This window comes from Lynx rufus, unplaced genomic scaffold (assembly GCF_022079265.1).
Source record: "Lynx rufus isolate CCGP_SWC_20201006 ecotype Redwood Valley unplaced genomic scaffold, mLynRuf1.p SCAF_16, whole genome shotgun sequence".
Classification (NCBI taxonomy): domain Eukaryota; kingdom Metazoa; phylum Chordata; class Mammalia; order Carnivora; family Felidae; genus Lynx; species Lynx rufus.
This window is the reverse complement of record NW_025814830.1, coordinates 28,970,558-28,992,567: the sequence shown is the minus strand read 5'-3', so window position 1 is coordinate 28,992,567 and position 22,010 is coordinate 28,970,558. Positions and strand designations below refer to the sequence as shown.

Below are 22,010 nucleotides of genomic sequence, written 5' to 3'. Positions count from 1 at the left end.
ATGATCTGAAATAAACTTAAAAGAAGATATAGACCCTGAGACCTGGTCAAAGAGCACATTAGATTCTTTCCTCTACTGCTATACATCCTTAACCAAATCGTTCCTACTTCCTTGTTTCTGTTTTCCCTGTTAAATGATATTCACTCCTACAACACATAGTTTAGGGATATACGGAGGAAGCAAAAAGGAGGAAATACTTGCAGTATGCTTTATGCTCCCTTGAATTAGTAGACATATGGAATACAGTTTAGTATCTTGTTTGAGAAAGTGTTTTTAGCATTTAACATAGGCCTTTGTGTTCTTCAAGCGAAAGACACAGAGCACAGTTAGTTTCCCCATTAATGGAACAGGCTGGATTTGCTAAGGATTTCAGGATTTGGCAACGAGTAAATTGCCAAGTACATAAAATAACAAAAAAGAAAAATCCTGTACCCACAGCAGTTAGTATGTGTACTTAGTTAGTATTTGTATTGTTTAATACAATTAGAAAGGGAAAACTTAATCAGCCTAATGTGCCACAATGACAGGCTACTTATAAAATAAAAATTGTTAAGTGTGTGCAATTTCATCCCCCAATTTAAAAACAAAACAAAACAAAAAACAAAACAGGTTTCCTATTACAACAAGATACACTATCAAACATGGCTCATTCAATGGAAATTCTACAGCTACTCCATTAACAATGAACGGATATAGAGTAAATCATAAAATCTCAGATCTGGAAGGGGCATTAAAAGCCATATAGCCTTTCCAGTGCTTGAATTCTTTCTACAACACTCCCCTCCCCCCGCTCAAGTTGTTGCTTAGCCAGTGCCTGAAAATTCTAGAAAAGGATTTCAGATCAGATCATTCTGTCTCTGGACAGAAAGTTCCTTGAGGTGGGTGAAATGAGCTGAAATCTTACCTATTTGTTAACTTTTGCCCACAATCCTAGATATAGTCGTTGGATCCAAAGAGAAAAGTCAAACCCTTATTCCAAGTGTCACTTCTTCCTGGTCACTTTTTAAATCATTCCTCACATCCCTGGGTTTCTGAAACCTCCTGGTGGGTGATACTCCTCTTGGTATTATAACATCTACGCATCATCATGGGTGGCCAGATCACAGGGCCAAGGTAGAGCGATACTTATCAGAATTATCCAGTAACTGTTGCCCCTCCCCTTACCTTCCAAAGGCATTCCAGGGGTTGGAGGTAGTGAGATGGGAGAGTCTGGAAAAGTTCTATAGGTGATTCCTTATATACCCCTTGATCTGAAAAGCTCTGTCTAAATATACTTTGGATAAGACTAAGATCATAATCCCTTTTTTTTCCCCCAATAAACGTACCATACTGTTGACTATAATTGAGCTTTGATAGGCTGTCTTTAAGATTATAAATAAATTCAGAGAATGTATTTTTTTATGACACAAAGTAAAAATTGGTTCAAAGAGTCCGGAGAATAAGAAAGAATGATACATTTAATCCCACGGGATATCTCCTGGGGAAGAGGACTTCTGAATACTCACTCATTTATTCTGCTTCTATTATGCTGAAGACACCTAGCATAGGTGTCCCCAGATACTGCCATCTGTGGAGCCAAACGATTTCCAAGTACACAAACAAGAAACAAACTCACAGTATTCTAAATGAACGTCCCCTGTGTTTTACCTGCGGCCACTGTCCTCCTGATGTCGCTCGCCTTATTATTTCATTTATTGTGTTTTTTCGAGAATCCGGATCTACACGGGACACCAGCACTGGCTGCACAGCTCGTAAAAGTCCTTGAAAACAAACAAAAGGTCACAACTGAGTCTTTTTTTTTTTTTTTTGACTAAAGCTATCACAGCAATGATACTGTATGAATCATAAAACAAGTGTTATGTAAAATTAAAATACAGCAAATCAAAGAGAATTTTTAAAAAAAAACCCTCCAATTTAAAGTTTATAAGAATTTAGCTTCCAGAGGCGCCTGGGTGGCTCAGTCAGTTAAGCGTCAGACTTCGGCTCAGGTCATGATCTCGCAGTCCGTGAGTTCAAGCCCTGCATCGGGCTCTGTGCTGACAGCTCGGAGCCTGGAGCCTGCTTTGGATTATGTGTCTCCCTCTCTCTCTGCTCCTACCCACTCACACTCTGTCTCTCTGTCTCTCTCTCAAAAATAAACACTAAACAAATTTTGAAAAAAAAAAGAAAACTGATTATGTGAATTCACAGTACATACGAATAAGGGGCAATTATTAATTTTACTAAAATTTTCAGCACGACAGTGTTCTGAGTAGGTAGCTTCCTCAGGCATGCAAAATAAGCCTCAATTTGCCAAAATTCCATTGCTAAACAGCTTTCCAGGAAAATGCCATATGATACAAAGCACTGCGGCTACACTGAGGAAAAAAAAAAGAATGAGCGAAGGAAAGAGAGACAGAGAGAATTTTTCTGAGCTGAATGACAAAGCTGAGGACACGACTGTTTCTCCAAAGCGCCAAGGCAACCTCAGGCAACCTCCACACCCACTCTGTCACCACTTGCGGCTTGCAATAACCTTGGGGCAACCGGGACCAGTCACTTAGAGACTCACACCCTAGGGAGAGACCATAGCACCTGGTGGGATAAGCATTTCATTTGCTTCATTATTTTATACGGCAGGAAGTACTTATTGTTCTACATCATAATTTTCGAGAGTTTTAGGTCCCTCATGGAGATTCTGGGGCAATAATAAGAAAACAGAGTTAAGAGGAAAGACTCCGTGTGAGTGTGAGCCTAATACTCTCAAGAGAAATTCGTGAAATAGCACGTAACACAGTGTTTTCACCAGTTCTCTGGTTCAATTCTCCCTCCAGAAAATCAAGCATGTTTGGTACTTGAAACTCGGTCTTTCTAGCTATATAAGAACAAAAGGAAGTCACTGGACCCTGATAAAGATATGAATTTATTAAGAATTATAAGGGTACAGGTAGGGGAGTCTCTAAACTTTATCACAAACTCATTCTGAAAATATAGTTCCTCATTAAAAGTAAGAAAATAGGGGCACCTGGGTGGCTCAGTCGGTTAAGCATCTGGCTTCAGGTCACGATCTCGACGTTCGTGAGTTCGAGCCCCGCATTGGGCTCTCCACTCTCAGTACAGACCCCACTTCGGATCCTCTGTCGCCCTCTCTCTGTCCCTCCCCTGCTGTATTTCTCTCTCTCTCTCTCTCAAAAATAAATAAATATTTTTTAAAAAGTGAATAAATCACTTTGAAGTGTTTCATTATTTTAAAGTTTTTAAAAAGCCTACCGATAAACTATATATGATTTTTTACAAATTTGAACCCCAAGCATGAAAATATCCATATTGTCTTACAAGTACTTACTGCCAATCAGAGGGACCTGTGCGTTCTCGTTCCGAGACACCATGGAAGGTAACCCAGCTACGACACAGGCAATTCCATCAAAGAATGTTGAATGAGGGGCAGCGACAAAAATTGGTGCCTCCGCAGGACTTGCCACCTTTCCTTTCACGGTGACCATGAATCCCATGGATAAGAACATGGCATGACCCAGAAACTTCAAAACTGGTTGAGTAATTTTCCTTTAGAAATAAATATTAAAAAAAAAAAAAAGAAAAGACACAATTAGCTTTGTTAATCTCAACTAACAGCAGGGCTTTACTCTAAAACACAATACAAAAACCCAAACATGTCGGAACACTTCATTTTAAAATATGAGCTAAGGGGTGCCTGGGTGGCTCAGTCGGTTAAGCAGCCGACTTCAGCTCAGGTCACGATCTCGCGGTCTGTGAGTTCGAGCCCCGTGTCAGGCTCTGGGCTGATGGCTCAGAGCCTGGAGCCTGTTTCAGATTCTGTGTCTCCCTCTCTCTCTGCCCCTCTCCCGTTCATGCTCTGTCTCTCTCTGTCTCAAAAATAAATAAAACGTTAAAAAAAATTTTTTTTTAAATATGAGCTAAGAAGAATATAGCTAACAGTTACATGGGGTTCTTTTTGCCACGTACTATTCTAAATACTTTACATTTATTAATTTATTTAATCTTCAGCCCAATTGTATGAAATGGATTTTATTTTTTAGCATCCTCATTTTGCAGATCAGAAAACTGAGGCACAGAGAAGTACAATTTCCCAAGGACATATGGCTACTAAGTGGCTCCATGATTCTATGACTACAGAGGGATAAAAATGAATCTTCAACACACGTCCCCCACTGAGAAATCCAAATCAGTATTGTTCTTCACAGGAGTGACCTTGGGAATGTACATTTGTGTAACAATGATGCTATCTCCCCAGACACTTTTAGAACTCTCATGCTGCATCAGTCCTCAGTTATTTTAGGAATAATTTTTTAAAGCCTTATTACTTATGTCATTATAGCTCTTAGACATCATCAAAAATTTTAAAAGCTAAAGTCACCATCTCGCTTTCCTGGAACGTAGATGCACTTACACAATTTCAGAAATCTAACTGCTTACTTTTTTAAAAAGAATTTATGTCAGGGGCGCCTGGGTGGCTCAGTCGGATGAGCGTCCGACTTCGGCTCAGGTCATGATCTCACGGTTCGTGGGTTCCAGCCCCGCGTCGGGCTCTGTGCTGACAGCTCAGAGCCTGGAGCCTGCTTCTGCTTCTGTGTCTCCCTCTCTCTCTGCCCCTAACCCACTCGCATTCTGTCTCTGTCTCTCTCAAAAATAAACAAACATTTAAAAAAATTTAAAAGAATTTATGCCATTAAAGACTAATTAATTCATCAAACTGTGCCAGGACCTCTGCTGGACACAGAAGACTAAGACTATCCAGGCCCTGTCCTTGATAAGCTCAGTTGAGTTGGGAAACAGAAACACATTCCTAGAAATGCAAACACAGGATGGATATCTGAGTATGTGAAGAGGCATGCAGTTTTCATGAAAAACAAAACCTGTGTCTTTCCCGTAACACATCTAATGAGAGCTTTAAAAAGTAGACTTCCTGTCTAATTCTCTCAGTAGTCTTGTAGCAATACAGCGAGGGGCTATTAAGCAACTAGTCACTGAGGAAGTTTCTCTGACTTTTATTCCACAGTAAGGAGAAGTGAGACACAGAAAGCCAATGTACTTTTCCAGAGGGCACAGGGAAATGACCATCTCTCTCCTTCTTATAATAGACAACAGATCCTTCTTGCTGTTTAGAGTTCAGAGTCTATTTTACATAAGGATAAAAAGCTCACCCCTTTACCGAATTTCCACACTTATTTTTGATTTAAAGTGGTGTAGATTTTGACAACCGCATTCTAAAATATCCCATATTCAGAGCTGTTAAATACTTTTTTAAAGGATTTTAAAAAAGTAAAATCCTAAAAATTTTAAAAAAGTAAAATTTTAAAAAGTAAAATCCTAAAAGTTTGGGGCTGCATAATTAATTTCAATGTTACCTGTTTGAGAGGAAGTAGAAATACTTGCTTAATTGGAAAAAATGGAACTTTTTTTTTAATATTTATTTTATTTTTGAGAGAGAGAGAGACAGATGAGTGGGGGAGGGACAGAGAGAGAGAGAGAGAGGATTTGAAGCAGGCCTCAGGCTGAGCTGTCAGCACAGAGCCCGACATAGGGCTTGAACTCACAAACCGAGACCATAACTGAATCGAAGTTGGTGCTCAACAGACCGAGCCACCCAGGCCCCCGGAACGTTCTTTTCTAACACTTATTTAATCTGTTTTCTGGATTCTTAGACTACTCCTTCCATCATGATAGGGCTTCATAAGCTGTTAACAACAGAAACCAAAGAGATAATTGAAAGGAATTGGCGAGTCATGAAAAAAATCTCTCTTAAAGTATTTTTTAGGGACACACGGCCTTGAATCATAAAGCAAAGGATCATGATTTGCAAGGATTGAGGTGGTATTATTCTCTGGGGACACTGCCAGCCTTGTATTCACTTCCACTGGAAACCAGTCTTGTGCTGAATGTTGACATTATGCACTAGAACATGAACTGAAGAGTAAATTGCATATTTCTTTAAAAGTTTCTAGAACAGTGATTTTCAAAATTTTTGGAGGACATTCTCATTTGAGATTTGGAAGAAAGGAATAGACCCTATGTAGCATACAAATTTTAAACAAAGTGGACAATTTTAGAGAGTTCAATGGTGCCCTGCACCTCACCTATGGCTTTCTATTCCAAGGAGCCCACCTTACAAGCCTTCACTCTCAGGACATACTTACGGCAACAAGTTGGCTCTGTCCAATGGGGGTGAACTTTTACCAGTAACTCTTAATTGGTGATGAGTTTATTCTCAAATACCCTGCTGAATAGATAAATATTCAAAAATACACTATAGCTGATCCACTTACTTGTACGCAGAAAGTATGTACTTACTACAGAGGGACAAAAGTAAATGTCATGACTGAGGGACAGCAGAGGAAAGACCCATAGTTTTCAGCTGTAAAGGTTTCAAGTATACTAGTTGGGTTTCCCAGAATCAGGGACCTCTCACTTTTTGGCAATGACTCGGAAAACAATATTTTAATATTGGGAAATTACAACTTCAACAGAAAATTATCATAAGGCGCTTGGGTAAAAGTTTCTATATGTGATGAATTTAAGAACCGTTTTGTCTGAGAAAAAGAAAATAAATGGTTAATAGTGAGTAGGCAACATTAGATAAAACTACTGATTGATGACTAAACCACAGTAATTGCTTCTTTAATCTTGATTTAGCTAACATTTAGACATTATTATTTCTTACCTCCTCCAACCAGTTATTGGATGGGTCAGCTTTTCAGGACAGCATGCTGTTGAAATTGCAGCAAATGGCCATGCCAGTAATATAATTAATGCAACCAGTAAGACACGGATTGGAAGCAGGATAATTCCAAGAAAGAAAATCTGAAAGTGAAAATTGATTAAAAAAAAAAAAAGATGAGTGGACAATATTGGAATGTTCTGGCTATCAGACTGAAACACGTAAGAGGAAAGTTTTGTGTTATTCACGTGTTCACTGAAGGATAAACTGAACATTAACATGCACCAGACATGAAAATCTAAGCACAAGGGAAAAGAAACTACATCTGGCAAAAGCAACAGTGAATAAAACCAGGTACTATAATGACAACTTGATCTATTTATCAAGGAAGGTGATAGAAACAAAGTATCTGACTTAGCAGTCAGGGAAAGCTTCCTGGAGGAGTTGAAGGCTGAATGGTCTCGAAAGACAAGCACAGGGGTGCCCGGGTGGCTCAGTCAGTTAAGCATCCAGGTCTTGACTTCGTTTGGTTCAGGCCATGATCTCACGGTTCATGGGTTTGAGTCCCGCATCGGGCTCGGTGCTGGCAGCGCAAAAGCCTACTTGGATTCTCCCTCTCTCTCTTTCTCTTCCTCTTTCTATGCCTTTCCCAGCTCATGGACTCTCTCTCTGTCTCTCTGTCTCTCTGTCTCTCTCTCTCTCTCTCTCTCTCTCACTCTCAAAATAATAAACTTTAAAAAAAGAAAGACAAGCAGAAGCTAGCAAGGTGAGAGGGGAAATCGCTTTTTGAGAGCTGAGTGGAAGGAAGAGTGTTAATGAAGGTGTTAGAGTGTAAAGGAGTAAATGCATGATTTTTATACCTGCCAGCCCTTTATAATTAATAACAATAAGGAGATGGAGAAGGGAAAAGTACAAATAACAATAAAAAAAATAAGGAAGAAGAATGAAAACTAAAAATAACCAACAACACATGAGGGCTTACTAGGAAGCAGGCACTCTAAGCACTTGGCAGGTGGTGACCTATTTGATTCCTATGACCTTAGGTTGTTTTACCTCCAGGAAGGGATGGCAAAGAGGAAGCTAAGTGAAGCTACTTTAAGATCACAGTTACCAAGTAGCAGCACCAGGGTTTGAACCCGGCGTGGTTACAAAGCCCTTGCTCTTCATCCGATACCATCTTGACTTTTAAATACACGGCCCTGGGGTGCCTGGGTGGCGCAGTCGGTTAAGCGTCTGACTTCAGCCAGGTCACGATCTTGCGGTCCGTGAGTTCGAGCCCCGCGTCGGGCTCTGGGCTGATGGCTCAGAGCCTGGAGCCTGTTTCCGATTCTGTGTCTCCCTCTCTCTCTGCCCCTCCCCCGTTCATGCTCTGTCTCTCTCTGTCCCAAAAATAAATAAACGTTGAAAAAAAAAATTAAAAAATAAATACACGGCCCTTATGCATACCAGATTACCTTTCGTCTATTAGCCGATTACACTAGTCACACCGTGCGGTCCTTCTGCCTCTATTGCCCCTTGATGGAAATCTGAGCATCATCAAACAATTTATGAGAGACACCAAAATTGTTCCACTTTTCTATCAAATGATTTAACATACAATTCAATCTCTATCAAGTTATCCGTGTGCCTGTGTGCATGTTTGAAGTCAAAATTACATATGAGGGGCGCCTGGGTGGCGCAGTTGGTTAAGCGTCCGACTTCAGCCAGGTCACGATCCCGCCGTCCGTGAGTTCGAGCCCCGCGTCAGGCTCTGGGCCGATGGCTCAGAGCCTGGAGCCTGTTTCCGATTCTGTGTCTCCCTCTCTCTCTGCCCCTCCCCCATTCATGCTCTGTCTCTCTCTGTCCCAAAAATAAATAAACGTTGAAAAAAAAAATTTAAAAAAATTACATATGAGGAAAATGCACGGATCTTAAGCACATAATTCAGTGAGGTTTGATAAATATGTACCCTTGCAACACCAATCAAGACACAGAACATGTCTACCATCCAGAGTCATCTTGGGCCTCTTCCAGTGAATCCCTACCCTTTTAGGCAACCAATTCTGGATTTCCATCACCATGGATTAGTTTTGTCTGTTCTTGAACGTCATATAAATGAATCATACATCATGCATTCTTATGCGTCGACCCTCTCCCAGTTAACATAATGGGTTTTGAAATTCAACTATGTGATTTTGCAAATCAGTAATTCATTTTTTTTTATTGCAGAATATAGTTCCAGTGTATTGCCTGCATGACAATCTGTTTATCTATTATTATGTTGATGAATCTTTTGGTCGTTTCCAGTTGTGGGCTCTTATGACTAAAGCCACTATGAACATTCTTCTAGGAGACTTTTTGTGGATGTGGGTTTTCATTTCTCTTAAGTAACTACCTAGGAGTGGAATTGCTGGGTCATAGATAGTTTAAATTTATCAGACATTGCCAAACCACTCTCCACAGTGGTTGTATCATTTTAAAGTATTACTGGCAATGTATGGGAATTTCAGTCATTTGCACATCCTTACCAACATTTGGTCTTAGTATTCTTTTTAATTTTTTTAAATGTTTATTTATTTTTGAGACAGAGAGAGACAGAGCATGAACGGGGGACAGTCAGAGAGAGAGGGAGACACAGAATCTGAAACAGGCTCCAGGCACTGAGCTGTCAGCATGGAGCCCGACGCGGGGCTCGAACTCACGGACCATGAGATCATGACCTAAGACGAAGTTGGACGTTTAACCGACTGAGCCACCCAGGTGCCCCGGTGGTATTCTTTTTTTTAAAAAAATCAGGGTTCCTGGGTGGCTCAGATGATTGAGCACCCGACTTTGTTCGGCTCAGGTAATGATCTCACAGTTTGTGAGTTTCAGCCCCACATCAGGTTCACAGCTGTCAGAGCCTGCTTCGGATCCTCTGACCCCCTCTCTGCCCCTCATGCTCTCTCTCTCTCTCAAAAACAAATGAACATTAAAAAAAAAAAAACTTCTGGGGTGCCTGGTGGCTCAGTCAGTTAAGCGTCTAACTCTTGATTTTGGCTCAAGTCATGATCACATGGTTCATGAGATCGAGTCCCACATGGGGCTCTGTGCTGACAGCACAGAGCCTGCTTGGGATTTTCTCTCTCCCTCACTCTTTCTCGAAACTAAGATAAATATTAAAAAATCAACTTTATTAAGGCATAATTTACATAAAATAAAATGCACCTATTTTAAGTGTAGAGAGGATGAGTTTTTCAAATATATCCTTATGCAAACACCACCACAACCGGGATATAAAACAGTCCAATCACCCAAAAAAGTTCCTTTGTGCCACTCAGCAGTTAGTATACCCTCCCTGGCCCTCGGTAACCACTGACAGGCTCTTTTTCACCCTAGTCTTGCCTGTCTTAGATTGTCACATAGAGATCACACAGTATGCATTCTTTTCTGTCTGGCTTCTTTTCCCTTCATATTTTTGAGATTCTACCTGTCGTCATTATGTACCGAAAAGACATAACGTCAATACATAACATGGTAAAGTCTTTTAAATTGCAGAGTATTATTCCACTGAATGAATATATCATGATTCATTTATCCATTCATTTGCTCATGGACATTTGGCCTATTACAAGTTTTTAGCTATTATGAATATAGCTCCCATGGACATTAAAGCTCAAATCTCTGGTGCTCATACATTTTCACTTCACCAGGAGTGAAGCCATTGGGTCAGAACGGATAAATTTATAAGACACTGCCAAACAGTTTCCCAAACGGGTTGTATGATTTTATGTCTCCACTGACAAAACATGGAAGTTTCTGTTGCTTCATATCCTCACCAATATTCGGTGCTGTCAGTCTTTGTAGGCATTCAAGGGGGCATAAAATAATATCTCAATGTGGTTTTAATTCACATTTCCTTGATGAACCATGATGTTGAGCACATTCTTCATGTGCTTACTGGTCATTCCTCTAACTTTTTATGTTAAGTGTCTGTTCAAATCTTTGGCCTATGTTTATTGGGTTGTTAGTCATTCTCTTATCAATTTGTAGGAGTTCTTTATATGTTCCACATACAAGACCTTTGTCATTATATGTATTAAAATATTGAAATATTTTCTTCCATTCCATGGCTTGCTTTTTCATTTTCTTAATGATTATCTTCTGATGAGAAGAATTTTAATTCTGACGCAGACTAATTTATCAAGTTTTAGTTTTAGTTTTCTGTGTCCTTTCTAAGAAATCTTTACTTACCTCAAGGTCATGATGATATTTTACATTCTTTTCTACAAGCTGTATGGTTTTGGTCTATGACCCATCTTAAATTACTTTCTGTGTGTGGTGTGAGGTAGGGATCATGGTTTGTTTTTGTCCACAGCTTTATCAAGCTGTTCCAACACTATTTGTTGAAAAGACCTGATACTCCATAATGACTTTCTTGGCAACTCTGTTAAAAATCAGTTGAACACATATGTGTGGGCTCTCTATTATGGTTCATTTATTGGTTGATATGATTGATTCATCTATTCTGTCAATACCTCATCTCTCCACTTCTGTCACTCTTTTTGGTAAGTCTTGAAATCAGGTAGTATAGGTTCTGCAGGTTTTTCTTCAAACTTTTTTTGGGTTAATCTAGATCCTTTGCATTTCATCCATACACACATTTCAGAATTAATTTTTCAGTTTCCACACAAACAAAAAAGTCTCTTGAGATTTCAATGAATCTATAGGGTTTATTGAATCTATAGATTGATCTGGAAGGAATTATCACCATAATAATATTGATTCTTCCAATTTATAAACATGATATATCTCTCTCCACTTATGTTAAGTTTCATTAATTTCTCACAATGGTGTTTTGTTGTTTTCAGTGTACTGGTTTTACATATTTTTGGTTAAATACATTCTTAATTATTTAATGTTATTTTATTGCTATTATAAATAAGATCGTTTAATTTTACTTGGCAATCGCTTGCTACTAGTATATAGACCTATAACTGATTTTAAGTTTTACGCTTATACCCTACAACCTAGTTAACTTCACATATTAATTCTGGTTGCTAGTCATTTTGCAGATTCTTTAGGATATTCTACATACACAAACATGACATCTGTGAATAAATACAGTTATACCTTTTCTGCTTTTTTATTTTTAATTTTTAAAACTTTAAAATTCCAATATAATGAACATACAGTGTTACATTAGTTTCAGGTGTGCAATATAGTGATTGAACAATTCCATACATCACCTGATGCTCATCAAGACAGGTGCCTTAATCCCCATCACCTATCTTATCCACCCTCCCCACTCACTTCCCCTCTGGTAACCATCAGTTTGTTCTCTATGGTTATGAGTCTGTTTCTTGGTTTGTCTCTTTTTCCCCTTTGCTCATTTTGTTTGTTTGTTTCTTAGATTCCACATATAAGTGAAATCATATGGTATTTGCCTTTCTCTGACTGGCTTATTTCTCTTTCCTTTTTAATCTGTATGTCTTTTGTTTCTTTCTCCTCCTATTTTATTGCACTGACTAGGACCCCCACTTCAACGTTGAACAGAAGTGTTGAACAAGATATTTGTCTTGCTCCCAAACTTTGGGGGAACAGGTTCACTATTTCACCATTATGATGCTAGCTAAAGGTGTTTCATAGATACCTATTATTACATTGAGAGAGTTCCCTCTTATTTCTATTTTCCTGAAAATTTATTTAAACATCAGTGGATATTGAATTTTGTCAAATGAGTTATCAAAATTTCTGCATCCATTGAAATGATCATATACTTCTTATCATATGTTTGGCTAATATGATAAATTACATTGAAATATAAATTTTTGTAGGTTAAACCAACCTTGTATTCCTGGGATAAACCAAACATGGACAGGATATATTATCCTTTCCACACATTGGTATATTTGACCTGCTAATAGTTTAAGAGTTCTTATATCAGGATCATGAGGGAAATTGGTGTGTAACTTCCTTTCCTTATAACATTTTTTTTTCCAGATTTTGGTATTAAGATGATGCTAAACACATATGTTTTTGTATAGTGTCTTCATTTTCATTCATCTCAAAGTATTTACTAATCTTTATGATTTCGTCTCTGAATCATTTATTTTTAGGGGTAATTTAACTTCCACATATTTGTGAATTTCCCAGTTTTTTTTCTGTTATTTTTTTCTTTTTTTAAAAAATTTTTTAATGTTTATTTATTTGTGAGAGAGAAAGACACAGACAGAGAGAGTGTGAGTGGGCGAGGGGCAGAGAGAGAGAGGGAGACACAGAATCTGAAGCAGGCTCCAGGCTCTGAGCTGACAGCACAGAGTCCGATATGGGGCTCAAACCCATGAACCGTGAGATCATGACCTGAGCTGAAGTCGGACACTTAACTGACTGAGCCACCCACGTGCCCCTCTGTTATTTTTTTCTAATTTAGATACATTGTGGTTGAAGAACATACATTATATTCTTGTAATTCTTTTACACTTACTGAAACATGTTTTATGGCCTACTATAATTCTCTGTCCTAGAGAATGTTCCATGGGCACTTGAGAAAAATGCATTTTCTGCTGCTGCTGGATGGAGTGTCTATATATATACATGTATATATCTTAGGGCTAGCTAATGTGTTGTTCAAGTTTTTTCCTTGTTTATACTGTTTCACTGTTCTACTATTGAAAGTAGGGACTTGAAGTCTATAACTACTATTGTTGAATTGCCTATTTCTCCCTTCAATCTGTTTTGCTTTGTGTATTTGGGGCTCTGTTGTTAGGTGCATATATGGCTCTAATTGTTATATTTTCCAGATGAATCAACCCTCTTATTATAAAGTGTCCTCCTTTATCTCTAGTAACAATTTCTGTCTTAAAGTCTATTTTATTTAATATTAATATAGCCCCTCCAATTTTCTCTTGGTTACTGTTTGCATGGTATATCTTTCTCTGTCCTTTTATTTTCAGCCTATTTGGGTCTTTGAATCTGAAGTGTGTCTTTTTAGATAGCATAGAGTTGGATTATATATTTTTAATCCATTCTTCCAATCTCTGCCTTTTAATTAGTGTGTTTAATCCATTTATACTTAATGTAATTACTGATAAGACTTAATCAGCTCTTTTACTGTTTGCTTTCTACATATCTTATGTATTTTCATTTCTATATTTCTCCATAAAGTTCTTTTATGTTAAACAGATATTTTTATAGTGTACCATTTTAATTCCCTTGTCACTTCATTTAAAATTATTTTCTTAGTGGTTGCTGTAAGTGTTCCCATCTTCACTAACCTAGTTTGGATTAATACTAACTTAATTGTAATAGTATACAAAAATTGTGCTTCTATATCTCTATCTCCTCCTTCCTCCTGTTTGCTTATATTGTCATACAAATTACATCTTTATATACTATATGTTTATCAACACATATTTCTAATGCTTTATGTAGTTGTCTTTTAAATCACATAGAAGACAAAAGGATTTACAAGTAAAAATTATTTTTATATTCTCTTTTATATTTATACATGTAGTTATCTTTACCAGTATTTTTTTTTATTTCTTCATTTGGATTGGAGTTGCTCTCCAGTATTATTTCAACCAAAGTTCTCCCTGTAGTATCTCTTTCAGGGAATGTGTGCTCAGGACAAATTCTCTCAGTTTTTGTTTAATTTCCCTTTTACTTTTGAAGGAGAGTTTTTCTGACTCTATAATTCTTGGTTGACAACCTTCTACTTTCAACACTTTGAGTATATCATCCTAGTGCCTTCTGGCCTCCATGGTTCCTGATGAACAATCAGACATTAATCTTATTCAAGATCTCTTTGTATATGATGAGTCTGCTTTCAAGATTCTCTCTTCTTCTTTGGCTTTTAACAGTTTGATTATGATGTGTCTGGGTATAGTTTATCTTTGAGTTTATTATGCTTGGAAGTCATTAAGCTTCTTGGATGTGAAAATTAATGTTTTTTTCACTGAATCTGGAAAGTTTTCAGCCATTTTTTCCTCAATTATTCTTTGCCTCCTTCTGTGGCTCCCATTATGCTTATGTTGATACACATGATAGTGTTCTACGGGTCTCTTTTCTGTATCTTTTTTCTTCTAACTTTTCTGTATCCTTTTTTCTTTATATTCCTCATACTAGTTAATCTCAATTGCTCTATCTTTAAATTTGCTGATTCTTCTGTTTGTTCAAGTCTGCTGTTGAGTCCCTCTAGTGAATTTTTCATGTCACCTATTGTACTTTTTAATTCCACAATTTCTATTTGGTTCTTTAAAAAAATTTTTTTTAATGTTTATTTATTTTTGAGAGAGAGAGCTAGTGGGGGAGGTGCAGAAAGAGAAGGAGACACAGAATCCGAAGCATGCTCCAGGTTCTGAGCTGTCAGCACAGAGCCCAATGTGGGGCTCGACTCATAGATTGCGAGATCATGACCTGAGCTGAAGTTGGATGGTTAACTAACTGAGTCACCCAGGTGTCCCTTGGTTCTTTTTTATAATTTCTATCTCTATCTCTATTTGGTGATACATTGTCTCATATTTTCCTTTAGTTCTTTAGACATGGTTTCCTTTAGTTATCTGAACATATTTAAAGTATCTAATTTAAAGTTCTTGGATAGTAGTAGGTCCAATATCTGGGCTTCCTCAAGGATAGTTTGTATTGACTGCTATTTTTCCTATTTATGGGACATACTTTATTGTTCTTTGCATATCTTGCAATTGTTTTTGTTAAAAACCATTTTAAGTAATATGACAACTCTGAAAATCATATTCTCTTCCATCACCAGGGTTTATTGTTGTTGCTGTTTGTTGTTGTTATTTGTTTGTTCAGTGACTTTTATGAACTAATTCTATAAAGCCTGTATTTTTTGTCATGTGTCATGTGTGGCTACTGAAGTCTCTGACCAATTAGCTTAGTAGTCAGCTAATGATTAAATAAGATTTCCTTACATGCCTAGAACCAATAAGTTTCCCAGTGTTTGCAAACAATCTCTTGTGTGTATGTTGGAGCATATCTTCAACACACAGCCAAGAAGAAGTTCACAGCTCTGCCTTAGCTTTTACTTCCTGTTTGTACAAAGCCTAAAGATTAGCTAGAGGTGACAGCTTAGGGTATTCTGTTGTTTTGTTTTGTCTTGTTTTCAGGTCACATGTATAGCCTTGGGTATACACACAGACCGATATAAGTGGATGCCCTTCTAGATTCCTATGAATATGTCAAATCTTTTTAAAGTCCCCTAAGGACATCTCATTCCCTAGCTTTTTCTTGTAAGGTTTTTGGTTAAGCCTATTGTTTGTTCCAATCTTTATTCACTGCCTCAGGCAGCTGTCATGTTAAGCAACTGCCTCTGATTGTTTTTGACAAACACCAGTGGAGAAAAGACTGTTTGCACTGGGTGACCTCCAAGGCAGGTCAAATAAGCCTTGCAAACAGTCTTGCAAATGACCTAGAAATAACCTTTACTGCAAGAAAGTACCATAGCATAGACCCTGAACAGACAGTTAGAATGAAGTTATAGTATATTCATACAATTTACTCACATTCACAATTAGTAGCTAATAGAAAATTTAATTAAGTTGTCAAACATTGGGCAGCTTTTTTATGTGCCATTTCCAGGTTTGCAACAAATAATGGTATTTAACAGTAAATAAACCATTTTTGAGGAACCTTTTGACAAATTAAAAGGATTCTCCATCATATTTCCATTTGGTACATCATCTCTGGAGGGAGGCCTTCTTTCAACACTCTCAGGGTTATCTCCTCTGGATTTTCTTCATAGGACTACTAAAACATGGAATTTCATATTTTTTGTATTTGTTTAACTTTTTCAGTGAAACATAAGCTTTAGATAGGCAGGGTCCTCATTTCTCTTGTCCACTGTTGTATCTCCAGAAATTAGAGTTGTGCCTGGTACATAATAGACATCCAAAAAATATTGTTGGTGTGGTAAGTGCCCCACAGTTACTACCAAACACTCATTTCAATTCCATATTCTGTTGAGGAAATGAAAGCCAGGCAACTTATTTCCATGCCACTAAGCGGCAGACCCTTAAATTGTCAGAAAGAGAAGAGGAAGGGCAAAGCTAAGTCTTACAGGGAGATACACAAGTGACAACAGTCCTTAAGCGACATATTGATCATTATTCAAGGTTAAGTTGAGACCGACTTGATCATAGTAAGTCATACTTAAATGAAAGTATATCCACCTTTTAAACTTGGTAATATAGATAACATTGTTTTTCAACCAAGCCTAGTTAAATCTTCCCTTTGCCCAGACTGTTCAAGACATTGAAACCTCTCTGGTATCTCTGGTCTATATTTTTAATTTAAAAAACAAAAGCAAAACAAAACAAAAAACCTAGACTATATTCAACTCCGTTCAATAGAAGTAGTAAATTTTAAGTAGAGTATAAAATTTGTAGACAACAAATAGCATAGCTATCAATATTAAGATCAGCAAACAGTCCAGATTCTTTCACACACTATCCCACTTAATTTTAACCCTCCTTTGATGTAAGACTATCCCAATTTAATCAATGAGGAAAGTGAAGTTCAGAGAGGTTAAGTAACTTGGCCAAAGTCATACAACTAATAAATGGTGGGGCCTGAGCAGGTTTTCTGACTAAGACTAGTGATCTTTCCATTATACTACAGCCCTTATAGAGTTATTTGAAAGTACTCTCCAAACAATAACAGGTCATGTATAAAAAAGATAAACAAACAAAACCATTTACTCTAGATGTAATATAAATATAAATAAATATAAATATACCACTTTGACCCTCTCTCCAAAATATAAAGCCAAATAAACATACTTTCATTGAAGAATGACTGATTTGACCAAATCAGACTAAAATTAATCCTGTAGGATAGTCAATGTATTTAGAAGTGTTTCAGAAATTTTAAGATACAAAGGGAATATCTGTCCATTTAAAGACACGAGGGTCAAATTTTTAAACATTTAGCTTCTTTACAAAGAGGTATTACTACATTATCTTCCTCTTCCTCTCTCACACCCTTCTTCAACAGATGCCCATTACTCTAACCTGCCTCCACTGTGGAGGACAATGGTCTCAGCACATTTAAGTGGGCTATGCAAATATTGCACTATTTCAGATTTGAAGTAAAGAAACGTGTGAGATGGACAGGAAAACATGAAACCCCCCCCCTTTTTTTTTTCATGCAGAACACACAGGACAAATGTAGCTTGCACATTCTATCTTGTTCTTTGATCGCTAACTTTACCAAAGAGGAAGTCCAAAGAGGGAGTTGTAACTGCTAATGGTAAAAGCAGCGCTTTACAAGAAAAAGGAAAGAAAAGGAAACTTCCTTTTTGTATTCAGCAATTTTTAACAGTGGAAAAAAGTTTGAAGAAGTGTTGACTCTAGAAGTGTTTGAGTGAAGAATGATCCAGGGTGATGACTTTTGAAACACGTTAAGCTGACCCACGTTATCCCTTTTCCTAGATTTGGATTTCCTCCCCTTGATGCCCCTGTTCAGCTAGATCATCCCAGCCTTACTTCTTTCCTTGTTCTAATTCCAGACCCGGGTTCTCTGCGTTCTCCCTCACTCTTCACATCCCAGACTGCCTCCTCTCCTTCCCTAAGGCAAAAAAAAAAAAAAAGACTTCCCCAAGCCCACGCTCCAATAGATTGCCCCCCACCCCCCCCCCCCACTCCACACTAACAAACTCGAGTTGAAGTTCTTGTCACAGATTCATCTCCCTTCTCAGCACGGAATGTTTCCTGTGCCACTGGCCCGCTCAGTCTTCTCTTGTTTAGGACTCACCTCTCAGACCCACATGTTCTTTGCATTTTCTCTTCTCACACACCTTCAGACCATCCTCCACTTGTCCTCAATTCTCACACCTACACCTTCGCCCCTTTCAGTCTCGTGGTCCCTTCAAAAGCCCTCACTTCCTAGATCCCACATCTCGTTCTTCCTCAGAGCCTTTGCTTCTCAGACTCACAACCCCCCCCCCCCGTCACACCCACACTCCCCTCCGACAACTGCCCCTGTCATATCAAGGGCCCTCCCCTGGATCTGCCTCCCCTCTCAGACCCACATCCCTCCCCTGGACCTGCCTCCCTTCTCAGACCCACACCCCTCCCCTGGATCTGCCTCCTCTCTCAGACTCACATCCCTCCCCTAGACCTGCCTCCCCTCTCACACCCACATCCCTCTCCTAGACCTGCCTCCTCTCTCTGACCCACACCCTTCCCCTGGAACTGCCTCCTCTCTCAGACCCACATCCCTCCCCTAGACCTGCCTCCTCTCTCACACCCACATCCCTCCCCTGGACCTGCCTCCTCTCTCAGACCCACATCCCTCCCCTGGATCTGCCTCCTCTCTCAGACCCACATCTTTCTGCTGGATCTGCTTCCCCTCTCAGACCCACATCCCTCCCCTAGACCTGCCTCCCTTCTCAGACCCACACCCCTCCCCTGGATCTGCCTCCCCTCTCACACCCACATCCCTCCCCTGGATCTGCCTCCCCTCTCACACCCACATCCTTCCCCTGGACCTGCCTCCTCTCTCAGACTCACATCCCTCCCCTAGACCTGCCTCCCCTCTCACACCCACATCCCTCTCCTAGACCTGCCTCCTCTCTCTGACCCACACCCTTCCCCTGGAACTGCCTCCTCTCTCAGACCCACATCCCTCCCCTAGACCTGCCTCCTCTCTCACACCCACATCCCTCCCCTGGACCTGCCTCCTCTCTCAGACCCACATCCCTCCCCTGGATCTGCCTCCTCTCTCAGACCCACATCTTTCTGCTGGATCTGCTTCCCCTCTCAGACCCACATCCCTCCCCTAGACCTGCCTCCCTTCTCAGACCCACACCCCTCCCCTGGATCTGCCTCCCCTCTCACACCCACATCCCTCCCCTGGATCTGCCTCCCCTCTCAGACCCACATCCCTCCCCTGGATCTGCCTCCCCTCTCACACCCACATCCTTCCCCTGGACCTGCCTCCTCTCTCAGACCCACATCCCTCCCTTGGATCTGCCTCCTCTCTCAGACCCACATCCCTCCCCTGGATCTGCCTCCTCTCTCAGACCCACATCCCTCCCCTAGACCTGCCTCCCCTCTCACACCCACATCCCTCTCCTAGACCTGCCTCCTCTCTCTGACCCACACCCTTCCCCTGGAACTGCCTCCTCTCTCAGACCCACATCCCTCCCCTAGACCTGCCTCCTCTCTCAGACCCACATCCCTCCCCTGGATCTGCCTCCCCTCTCACACCCACATCCCTCCCCTGGATCTGCCTCCCCTCTCACACCCACATCCTTGCCCTGGACCTGCCTCCTCTCTCAGACCCACATCCCTCCCTGGATCTGCCTCCTCTCTCAGACCCACATCTTTCTGCTGGATCTGCTTCCCCTCTCAGACCCACATCCCTCCCCTAGACCTGCCTCCCTTCTCAGACCCACACCCCTCCCCTGGATCTGCCTCCTCTCTCAGACCCACATCCCTCACCTCTCTCACCTGGCTCCACCTCCCCTCTCAGACCCACACCCCTCCCCTGGATCTGCCTCCTCTCTCACACCCACATCCCTCTCCTAGACCTGCCTCCTCTCTCTGACCCACACCCTTCCCCTGGAACTGCCTCCTCTCTCAGACCCACATCCCTCCCCTAGACCTGCCTCCTCTCTCACACACACATCCCTCCCCTGGACCTGCCTCCTCTCTCAGACCCACATCCCTCCCCTGGATCTGCCTCCCTTCTCAGACCCACACCCCTCCCCTGGATCTGTCTCCTCTCTCAGACCCACAACCCTCACCTCTTTCACCTGGCTCCGCCTCCCCTCTCAGACCCACACCCCTCCCCTGGATCTGCCTCCTCTCTCAGACCCACATCCCTCACCTCTCTCTCCTGGCTCCGCCTCCCCTGTCAGATCCACGCCCCTCCCCCCGATCTGCTTCCTCTCGGCCTCAAGCCCCTCACCTACCTCTGCCTTCACCGTCAGACCCACGCCTCTCCCCTTGTTCCTCCTCCTCGCCCCTTGTTCCGCCGGCTCCCTCACCTGGAGGCGACTCGCCGCGCCCATCCGTGTCTGCTGCACGAACGGGTTGGGCACCGGCGGCGGGAAGAAGGACGCCTGGCGGGGCACCATGGACGGCCGCAGCCCGGCTTGCCCCATGCCCGCGCCCGGCACCGTGGCCGCCACCGCCGCCGCCTCCGCGCACTTGCTCATGGCTCAGCAGGGCGTCGGACCGGACCCAGCGACGGTCGCGAAACGCCGGAGCGAGCACCCGTCGAGACCTCCTAGGGGGAGCTTCACCGGAGTCCCAGCCCGCGGCGCTGTTGCGGGGCCACCGCGCAGGCGCGAGTCACCTAGAGGCCGTCCGGCCTCGCCCCTGGCTCTGAACTCCCCAGCTCTGGCTCCGCCCCCTGAGCGCTAGCCCCACCCCTTTAGGTATCTGGCTCTTCCTCTTTGGTCATATAACTCCGCCCACCCCCCCACGCCCCGAAAGTTTCTCCTTCAGAGCAGGGCACCCCAATGAGAGACAGTTTAGGCAGGGTTCTCTGCTTGAGGGTCACGCCCACCTGGAGTACCAATCTCTTTTACGGGGCCTGTTGGCGTAATCGCTGGCTCCAGGAGCCTCAGTTGGCCCCTTCTGTAAAATGGGATAAACAGAACTCAGATAAACAGAACCCAAATCCAGCCATCCCTAGGATGTACCATTTAAGTGAGTTAGTATATCCAGGGTGGGTTTTGTTTTATGTGTTTAATTTCTGGTATATGTTTCGGTTTTGCTTAAACCAGTTTGAGGTGGATGTTTGCCAGTTACAGCTGAAAGAGTCATGACAACAGAGATATTGGTACCTGGAGTGGAATCTTCCCCTCAAAACATGGGCCAACAGTGGAAGATGGTTCTCCAAAAGAAAATCGAGCTTTCCCAATGTTGTTAATAGAAAAAGACAATGATTGCCAACTATTGCCTTCCACGCTTGGTGAGGAACCTGGCCCCCAAAAGGGAAATAACTTAGGCCATGGCTCTATTTTACCCTGAGGAAGTTCAAGGGCCTATCTGGAACTATATGAGTAGTGGTGGGGCTGGGGAAGATAGACAGTTTCCCAGGACCTGAGGCCAGGTGGTCAAACCTTGGGTGCAGACAAGCAAATACTGGAGATGGTAACTTATAATTACTGGTCAACGACTCACACCAGCCTAGAGGGCCTGGTGAGAATCCGAATCAGGACCCTGGGACAGCTGGTGTTTCACACTTAGCTACTGCATAATCTCAGAATCTTCCAACCCTACCGGATAGATGTGTGGCCTTCAGCTCCTCACTTAACCTCTGAGCTTGTACCCTCATCTAAGAATGGGAAAAAATTAATTTCTACTCCATAAAGTTGTAGTAACAATGAAAACAAAATGAAACA

The 22,010-nt window shown here is 41.2% G+C and overlaps 1 protein-coding gene across 2 annotated transcripts in view; it reads right to left on the bottom strand.

The window, feature by feature from the left end:
- The window catches only part of LPCAT2 (lysophosphatidylcholine acyltransferase 2), a 72,035-nt gene extending 51,096 nt beyond the window's left edge, over positions 1–20,939 (bottom strand). For both annotated transcript variants that reach the window (XM_047078421.1, XM_047078422.1), the window contains exons 1-4: positions 20,646–20,939; positions 6,680–6,819; positions 3,326–3,543; positions 1,648–1,760 (exon numbers count right to left, since the gene is read on the bottom strand). In XM_047078421.1, the coding sequence (XP_046934377.1) occupies positions 1,648–1,760; positions 3,326–3,543; positions 6,680–6,819; positions 20,646–20,816 (642 nt within the window). In that variant the 5' untranslated portion in view covers positions 20,817–20,939. The remainder of the gene's footprint in view (positions 1–1,647; positions 1,761–3,325; positions 3,544–6,679; positions 6,820–20,645) is intronic.
- Positions 20,940–22,010: the final 1,071 nt, after the last annotated feature.